At 34.5% G+C, this 9157-nt stretch overlaps 2 protein-coding genes across 2 annotated transcripts; both read left to right on the plus strand.

Moving 5' to 3' along the window:
- LOC107633994 (S-adenosyl-L-methionine-dependent tRNA 4-demethylwyosine synthase) lies at positions 477–1268 on the plus strand. Its single transcript, XM_016337577.1, has one exon. The coding sequence runs from the start codon at positions 477–479 to the stop codon at positions 1266–1268; it is 792 nt and encodes a 263-aa protein (XP_016193063.1).
- Positions 2448–3217, plus strand: LOC107633993. The gene is made up of 2 exons (XM_021120042.1): positions 2448–2750; positions 2848–3217. The coding sequence occupies exons 1-2, from the start codon at positions 2589–2591 to the stop codon at positions 3019–3021; spliced, it is 336 nt and encodes a 111-aa protein (XP_020975701.1). The 5' UTR covers positions 2448–2588; the 3' UTR covers positions 3022–3217.

Genomic DNA, 9157 nt, shown 5'->3' on the forward strand with positions numbered 1-9157 from the left:
GAAAAGTTTAGTTATTATTGGCTTAATGTTATCGCCAAGCGTTGGAGTGTATACCAATTTGTAAGCCAGTTTAAATCTTATAAACCATAAGATTATTTTATGATATTTTCTTAAAGGAAAATAATTAATATATAAAGAAATTTATATTAAGAAAATAAAATTGGACACAAACAAAGAGGAAGTAGATTTATAGGAACAAATAATCTTATGGTGATTTAATTTATTTATTTATTTTTTGACAGAACTTTTTTTGTTGGTATTTGATTTTGTTTATGGTAAACTGAGCCCAAAACACAAGTCCCAAAAAACAATGAGCCAATTAAAGAGGAGCCCATAATGTATTGGGCCATCATGTTTAAATTAAAGCCCATTAATCATACAATTCGTTTCATGACGCCGTCTTCTTCTTCTTCTTCCCCATTCCTTTGTTTCAGTTTCACCACCGCGCGCTGCAAGAGAAAAAGGAAATACCTAAAATGCCCTCTGCATTGTCTTCTTTCCCAGCGCGTGTGACGCTACTCGCTCTCTTCTCCGCCACAACCTTCTACTTCCTCTACAAGTCTCGCCGCTTGCGCCACCTCAAAACCCTCACTCTCTCTTCAAAACACACTACACGTGGCAAAATCCTATTCGTTTCACAAACCGGAACTTCCAAAAACCTAGCACAGCGCCTCCACAATCTCTTAGCCTCAAACGGCGTCGTTTTCGACCTCGTAGATGCTCAGAGCTACGAGCCCGAAGACTTACCGAAAGAAACCCTAGTTCTCATCGTTGCTTCGACTTGGGAAGATGGGAATCCACCTTCCGGAGCACGGTTTTTTGCCACGTGGCTCGCGGAGAGCGTGAAGGATTTTAGGGTTGGGGCGTTGCTTCTGAAGGGTTGTAGGTTCGGGGTGTTTGGTGTGGGGAGCAGGGCTTATGGAGAGAGGTTCAATGCTGTGGCTAAGGGTTTTGTGAAGCAGATTAGGGATTTGGGTGGGAGTGAGGTTGTGCCATTAGGGGAAGGTGATGTTGATGGTGGTGAATTGGATTTGGATTTTGAGAAGTGGTGTGAGAAGGTTGTTGGTTTTTTGAAAGGCAAGGTTTTGGAAAATGGGGCTAATGGTAATTTGGAGTGTGGGGTTTATGATTCTGAGGAGGAATCTGAAGGAGAGAGTGATTTGGAGGAAGAGGAAATTGTTGATCTTGAGGACATTGCTGGGAAGGTGCCACCAAGGAAGAAGACGGCAGCGCAGCTGAGAGTAATGGTAATGGAAGTGGAAAAGTGAATGGCCAAAGAGAAATGGTGACTCCAGTTATTAGAGCTAATTTAGAGAAGCAGGTATAATATCATCATGGTAATAGTATTGGTTTCAAATTGCAGTTACAGTTGGTGTTGCTATGGTATTGCAACTACTACAATTGCTAAAAATTGCGGAATGTGATCTAAAAACCATTCGATTGTACTTTATATAATGACATCTATGGATATAATGCCGTGCAGAAATTTGCTATTTGCAAATTATTGGTTTAGAGAAACAAGCATATTAGACTTCAAAGTTCATATATTGGTTTATTGATGTTCACTGTCAATTTGCACGGGTATAAAATTATTGGTTCGCATAGCGGTGTTAAGATTTGTAGATGGACCAAGTCACAGCTTCGAGGATGGGGTGGTTGCTACAAGCATTCATTCAGGAAACTTAAATGTCACAATATAGAGTAAAGCAATCAAGATATAGGAAAGAGAGACAACATCATAAATCAAGTCGCAATCAATCAGGTTAGAAAATTCAGAGATCCCGTATGCATAGGTTAAGCAGCCATGCCAGTGTAAAGCCTTTATAACTTAAATGTCACAATATAGAGTCCTGAACTAGGGATGTTTTTGAAATGGAGATTGGAACGATACGTTGAGCTTTCCCATTTTTGCCCCTTTTGATTTTCTCCACTCACTCATTTTCTTAGATTCCAATTTCATAAGTGATGTTTTTAGTTTTGATATATTACTATTATCACATATTAGTGTTCACCTATACCAGTTGCAGTTAATGACTATATTTATGCTTGTATCCAAATTTTGCCACTTTATCATATTTGAAACCACATTGGTATGGAATGCTTTTTCAATTGTTTGCAAGTGCCATATGTTAGAAGTCAGATTTACCTTTTCTCGCTAAAACATGCTTTCACACTGCATCTGTAAATTTTCCTTAGTAGTCACTATCAATAATTTAATTAATCTGCCATCTTAACCTTTAGCTCAAAACAAGTGTTAGGACCACTTTATATTTGTCTGATTCGTGTGCTAACCTACATAAATCAAGGTTATGACTTATGTAATTAGCTACGAATATAAATTGTTTTGTATTCTTCTTTTGTACACAACAATAACCAGTTAACAACCCTCCTCAATTTAGGGTAGTAACACTAAATTCACGAGCACAAGCTATCTTTCTTTTTGGATTAAATAACAGCACTCTTCTCAGCATAACATCCATTTGGAGAAGGCCTCTGTTCTCTTCAACCTGGGAGCCATCGGCACCCACATTGCTGTCTCCTTCGATCTCACCACCATCCAAGGCCGTCGCTTTGCCAAGGACGCCTTAATGAATGCTTCACGTTGGTTCTATCTACTGTCCAAGTTTGAGTCTCGCAAGGCATCTGGCACGATTGACTTGTCAGAACACTACATCCATATGATAAAGTTACAGTTTCAAGAGTTGGAATTGAAGTTTCATGTTCCCCAACCTGATGAACCAGGATATCCTGTATGTATGATCTTCTACCGTTTCAGTTGATCTTTTCTTAGTACAATTGATTGATGTCAATCTTGATTTGTTAAATTGTTTGATTGAGATGATGCAGGCTTCAGCTTATGATCCGTCGAGTGATGTCACTGAACAATTTCTTTTAGGGTATTTTACTGCTCACTTCATGCTTCAAGGGATATGTCGAGCAGCACCATGCTTGGACCTTCTCTCTGAGGTTAGCCCCGTCAAGATTAAGGATGGAAATCTTGTGGCCAATGCCGCAACCTGAGGCACCAAATTTGGCATTGGAGAACTTGAGCTTTTAGAACATTACCGTAGAGGAAAACTCTAGGAATTAACTAATTTACTTTTTTAAATTGGATGTTGGAACTTTGTTGGTTGATACTAGAACTCTTCTTGTGAAATATTATCCTCGTGATTTTGTTTGTTGATGCATGAATATATATTCCTTCTTATTCATCACCAATTTGTAGTGATTTGTATGCCTCTGATCTGATCTCGTAGCTATTGCTAGTTATTGTTGCATATTGGGAAATTGAACTTATTATTCAGTGTTTCCGATTTCCATCAAGGCCTAATAATTTTAAACAAGCGAATAATATTGTTTTATCTAGAATATTCTTATTGTTTGGTGAATAAATTGTTAGAATGTAAATCGATCGCTAGAATGAAAATGGAGAAATACTAACCTATACAACTAAACTAACTGATCAGTTACATTCAATTATATATAAACATAACTATCGATAAAAGAAAATTTACCTACATAATAAATCATGTATTAACTTCGTGTTTTTTTTTTTTTTTATACCAAAGATAGGAGATTCGAATCCGTAACTTCTTAATTAAGTATGGGGAGACTATGTCATTTAAGCTATTACTCATTGGCAACTTTGTGTTTGTTTTACTTTTTGTTTTAGAATATTTTAAATTGAATAATTCATATGGATATAGCAATTTATATTTTATTGAAACAAATTTATTCTATTTAAAGTGTACTCTAATAATATTTAGAGTCATTTTATCGAACTAAAATTATTTTTAGAGAGTCAAAATATCATTTCTTTTTCAAATCATTTTAATTAGTTATGTATTCGAGATCGTTTTATCAAACTAGGCTTTTTAGATTATATACGAATCATACTCATATAAAAACAGATTATTAGATATGCATTTATTTAAAAAACATAAATTGACAAATATTTCAAATTTGATAAACAAAAGTAGAAAAAAAATTCTTCAATACTAAAAGGGCCAGCATTAAGGGTTATTAACAACTCTATCTCTTTTTACCCAGGTTTCTTAAACAACTGGCAAAATTCAATTAACATGTACCGTAAAACTTTTTCTTTTAAGTAATGGTTAAAAAAATAAAAAAATTACCATCTTTTGAGCAAAATGTGGGACTTTTTTTCAATTAGAACTTTAGAAGTGAAATAATAGCACGATTTGCAAAATGACTTTTTGTACCTAAAATAATATTTCACCATTATAATTTCATTCGTAGTTATAAAAACTGAACCGAACCTGCTAGTTCGACAAAAAAATCGGTGAACCGAACCCTAAGTCGGTTCTAAAATGCCTAAGCTAAGTTTCAAATCAAGAGTCTTTGAATACAACACCTCCTAATTGTGACTCAATCATCATGCTTCTTATCATTATATGTGACAAATACTAATTATATAGTGAACAATGTGCAAAAGAGCCCCTACCAGCATCTATCGAAGAAGCTCTTGCCACCCTACACTAGAGAGTAGCAATGGAAGAAGAATACTCAACCCACCTGGCGTTTGGTGGATCCGCCGACTCACTCAGCTCCCATAGGTTGTAATGGGTGTTCAGAGTGAAAAGAAATCATGACAGTAGCATCCAGAAATACAAGGCCAAGCTTGTGGCGAAGGGGTTTCACCAAAAGCAAAGGGTTGATTATGACCAAATATTTAGCCCATTGAATGGTTAGGCCTTCAATGGTCAGGGTCATGTTGAGCATTTCACTTGCAAAAGGGTGAAAAATTCGCTCGTTCGACTTCAACAATGCGTTCTTAAATGGTGATCTCTATGAAAAAGTTTTTATGAAACAACCAGAGGGCTTTGTATCCCCTAACAGTCTGCAAGTTTGCAAGCTCCAAAGATCTCTCTATGGACTCAAACAAGCTCCAAGGGCGTGGTTTACAAAACTAAGTGTTGCCCTTCATCAATCTGGCTTCACAAGCACAAAATCTTATGTGTCCCTGTTCACAAAGCTCACAGCAACCTCTGCCACCTACATCCTTGTCTATGTGAATGACATTTTAGTAACTGGTACCTCTGAAAGTAAAATTGCAGCAATTATGGCACAACTACACAACACATTCTCCTTAAAAGATCTTGGTGAAGTACACTATTTTCTTGGAATTGAAATTTGCAAAAGCTCCACAGGGACTGTCACACTGAAGCAGACCAAATACATTAAGGAACTTCTAAAGAAAGCTGATATGAACAATGCAAAATCAATACCAACCCCTATGACCTCATCCCTAAAACTCTCTGCCTTTGGTGACACTGCCTTCAACAACCCCACACTATACAGATCCATTGTTGGTGGCCTTCAGTATGCCACAATCACCAGACTAAAAATCTCTTTCTCTGTGAACAAAGTAGCTCAATTTCTTCACAACTCTCTTGAATCCCACTAGAAAGCTGTAAAGCGATTCTCAAGTATCTAGCAGGCACCTTACAACATGGGCTAAGGTTCAACAAGTTCACCAACTTCATAATATATGGGTTTTCTGACTCTGATTGGGCCAGTGATGTTGATGACCGGAAGTCGACAAATGGTTATGCAATTTACCTGGGTTCAAACTTAGTGTTCTGGGCAAGTAGAAAACAAATTGCAGTCTCAAAAAGCAGCACTGAAGCAGAATTCAAAGGCATCTTAGATGCAGTAACTGAGATTATCTGGCTACAAAATTTGCTGGGTGAAATCGAAGTCCCTTGTTCTACCAAACCCATAGTCTATTGTGACAATCAAAGTACTGTTTTATTGTCACTCAACCCAATCCTACACAATAAATCCAAATATTTTGCACTAAGTCAGTCCTTTGTCAGAGATTATGTCACCAAAAAAATTTTGTGCAACATATCCTAGCTCGGGATCAACTGGCAGATACACTGACAAAGCCTCTTTCAGCAGCAGCTTTCCTCAAGTTCAGGGACTTGTTAAGAGTGTTTGAAGCAGCACTTTAATGCAACTACTTAGAGCAACAACAGCTGAGCAACCCTTGGTTTCAGGAGGCAGTAAATGTGCACAAGTAAACCACTCTAGAGAACAAAAGCAGTTAGAAAAGTGTTAAGCTGCCAATGATAGCTCAGCAGTTAGTTAACAATTCAGTTAGTTACATCAGGAAAATTCTCTGGTATGGATCATATGAAACATCCATACATATGGATTTGTTGTGGCAGTTAGCATGTTGCGATGCATAGCTTCCTTTTTCTGTGGTATATAGAGAATTGCGCACCTAAAAGACTGGCAGCGCGGGTTGTAGCAGGTCGTAGTAGATGGTTAGCAGAGCATGTCGACGGTATACATTAGGAAGATTAATGTGTGTGTGTGATTATGATTTTTTGGAAAGTGGGCTAAAATTATTTAGGCTTGTAATTGTTTGAGCTTCTTTAGGGTTCATGGGATTTTTGGTTTCTTATAATAGTTTGAGGAAAAGGAAATGTGATGAAGGAAAAAAAAGCGTTATGAGAATCTTTATTTTTATTCTAAATAAATGTATATTATATTAATCATATAAAGTTGAATGGTTTTTTTATTCCGATCTTTGAGTGTGAGTGGTATTTTTCAGGATGTTAAAGAACATTTAATGCTATAATTGAGTTTTAACTTTTAAGAAATCTTTAATGATTTAATGATAAGGTGTGTAAGTGCTGATGCATTCTAATTTTCTTAAATTTTTTTTTGTTTTAGACCTGTTTCGGCAAGGACACACGCAGTGACGGACCCAGAAAATTTTAGGAGTGGGGACAAAAATATATACACTAAAATAAAATTTGTTAAACATTAATAATTATATATGGAAATATAAAAATTTAAAAAAGTTAGTGAACACTTTTATTCTTAAAATACTATTCATTATATATAATTTATAAAAAATATTTTTTTATTTCTAAAACTTGAACTTAAAATATTTTAATTAAATTATAGAAAATTTGTTATCCTAACTAATTTTTTATACACATTTAATAATAAAAGACTGAATCAAATAACATATAATTTAAATATTTTTTTATTACTATATTTAAAAATAAAAAATATATTCTAAATTAGTAAATTAATCAATTCATTTTAAAATTTTATATGCAACATAGGTACATATAATAGAACAAAAGATATAAAACAAGTAATTAGGATGAATAAATTGAGAATAAAATAAAATATATAAATTCATGAAGAGAATAAAAAAATAGATTAATACCTAAAATATAATTGTTTGAATTAAAATTTGCAATTGAAAATATCAAAAAGAGAAACAATGAAATTGAAAGATACATAGAGTCATAGAGAGTTATATAAAACAAAATAGAGAATTTAAAATTTACCTTTTGATGAAGAGAAGATGACCACTAGACAAAGAAAAGAAAAAAAAGGTTGAAAATATGAAACTAAGAAAAGGGTTTAAGAGAATAAATGAGTGACGGCTGGGATTTAAAAACAGAAGAAGACTAAATTTAATTAGGTTAACTAATAATCAAAATCATAAAAAGATAAAAATGGGCTTAGACTTTTAATAATTGGGCTTAATTTATTTGTAGTGGGGTCATTTAAAATTTAAAACGGGGGCATATATATATATGGTTAAAAAAAATCAAATGACACTGGGGGCAAGTGCCCCCTCATTCATAAGTATGGGTCCGTGCCTGGACACACGTCTCCGCGTTATAGGTTGGATTCCACCTGCTGTTGGGAGGAGAGACCTGGTCGGCAGCGGGAAATGCCTTGCTTGAACACGAACCGAGCGGGGTACCTGCAAAAAGGACTCCGACGCTCAAGTTAGAGGAGAGTAAAAAATATCAATATTCAAATATGAGCGTGAGATGTAAGTATTGAGGTGTTCAGGTGTTGCTACTTGAGCTGAGGTTCATTGGTTTAGAGGTTTCCGCTTTATAGGTCTATGGGCGGTTTCCATTAGATGATTTGCTGGAGTGAATCTCGGCTTATACCGAGATTCTTGGTGATTATTATTGTGACATGATTATCTGTTAGTTACTTGTTTGACGTGGCTAGTGTTCTAGTGTTTATAGGTTGGTAGTTCCGATTTATAGGGTACGGTACACAGCCCCCAAGCAAGTAATCTATCTGCAATCATGGTATCGTAGAACTAATTGTGACAAATATTAATCTGGGTTCCTAATCCCATGAAAATTATGTCTTAAATAGAATGAATACTACTTTTGATATGAGCGTTTACAATTCCAATTATAAAGGATGTAAATTATTTGTAGGAATGAATTTTTTTTTTTCAATTATTTTATCAAGTGTGATATTTTATTTTATATTTTTTAAGTGAGATAAAAAAATTAAAAATATTAAATAATATAAAATTATACTTTACAAAAAAATAAAAATATCTATTTTTCTATAATTAACAACCTAACTAATACTTAACTAATCTTTACCTAATTCTTTTAGGAATAAAATGTGCTTTATTTTCTACCCTTTTGATCATTTTCATGTCGCTAATGCTCGCCATAAGAGTGGCATATTCCATAATATTGGTTCCATGAATCCTATCACATTATTTCCGTGGACAAGAAAAAAAGGGGTCCACCCTACATCCTCATCAAAGGAGATAGTGATGAGATCCTCTATGCGGAGGCTAAATCAAAAACCAAAGCCTATTATATAATCGTGTTTATTTGGATGTTATTAAATTAATAATTTTTTTTAGAGTAAAGTATTGTTTTTGTCCCAACGTTTGGGGTAAATTCTATTTGTGTCTCTAACGTTTAAATCGTCATATTTGTATCCCTAACGTTTGTAAAAGTGATTCAATGTTATCCTGCCGTCAATTACACATCATGAGCGCTTTAGTTTGAGTTTTAAAAATCTCTTATTGAAGTTAGAATACAAATGTCTGGGATAGAATCGATGATCTACTCCAAAAAATAGCTCATCAAATGTTGAAACTAATTCCTACAACATTTACATAATTCACTTTTCTAGGGACATAATTGAATCTAAACACAAATAGTGGGTATAATATTAAAATCTACCACATTCAAGTGAAACCTAATTGAGAATGAATACATTCAAGTGAGAATAATTGAAAAATATAATCCGATTTGTTAGTATAATTGATAGTAGGATAACATTGAATCACTTTTATAAACGTTAAGGATACAAATAGGACGATTTAAAC

The sequence above is a fragment of the Arachis ipaensis genome, chromosome B03 (genome assembly GCF_000816755.2).
Source record: "Arachis ipaensis cultivar K30076 chromosome B03, Araip1.1, whole genome shotgun sequence".
Lineage (NCBI taxonomy): Eukaryota > Viridiplantae > Streptophyta > Magnoliopsida > Fabales > Fabaceae > Arachis > Arachis ipaensis.

What these genes read in the sequence shown, in the direction of transcription:
- LOC107633994 (XM_016337577.1), top strand. Translation starts at nt 477, where the DNA reads ATGCCCTCTGCATTGTCTTCTTTCCCAGCGCGTGTGACGCTACTCGCT.
- LOC107633993 (XM_021120042.1), top strand. Translation starts at nt 2,589, where the DNA reads ATGAATGCTTCACGTTGGTTCTATCTACTGTCCAAGTTTGAGTCTCGC. An exon ending in CTGATGAACCAGGATATCCT is followed by an intron (nt 2,751 to 2,847) that starts GTATGTATGATC and finishes GAGATGATGCAG; the next exon opens with GCTTCAGCTTATGATCCGTC.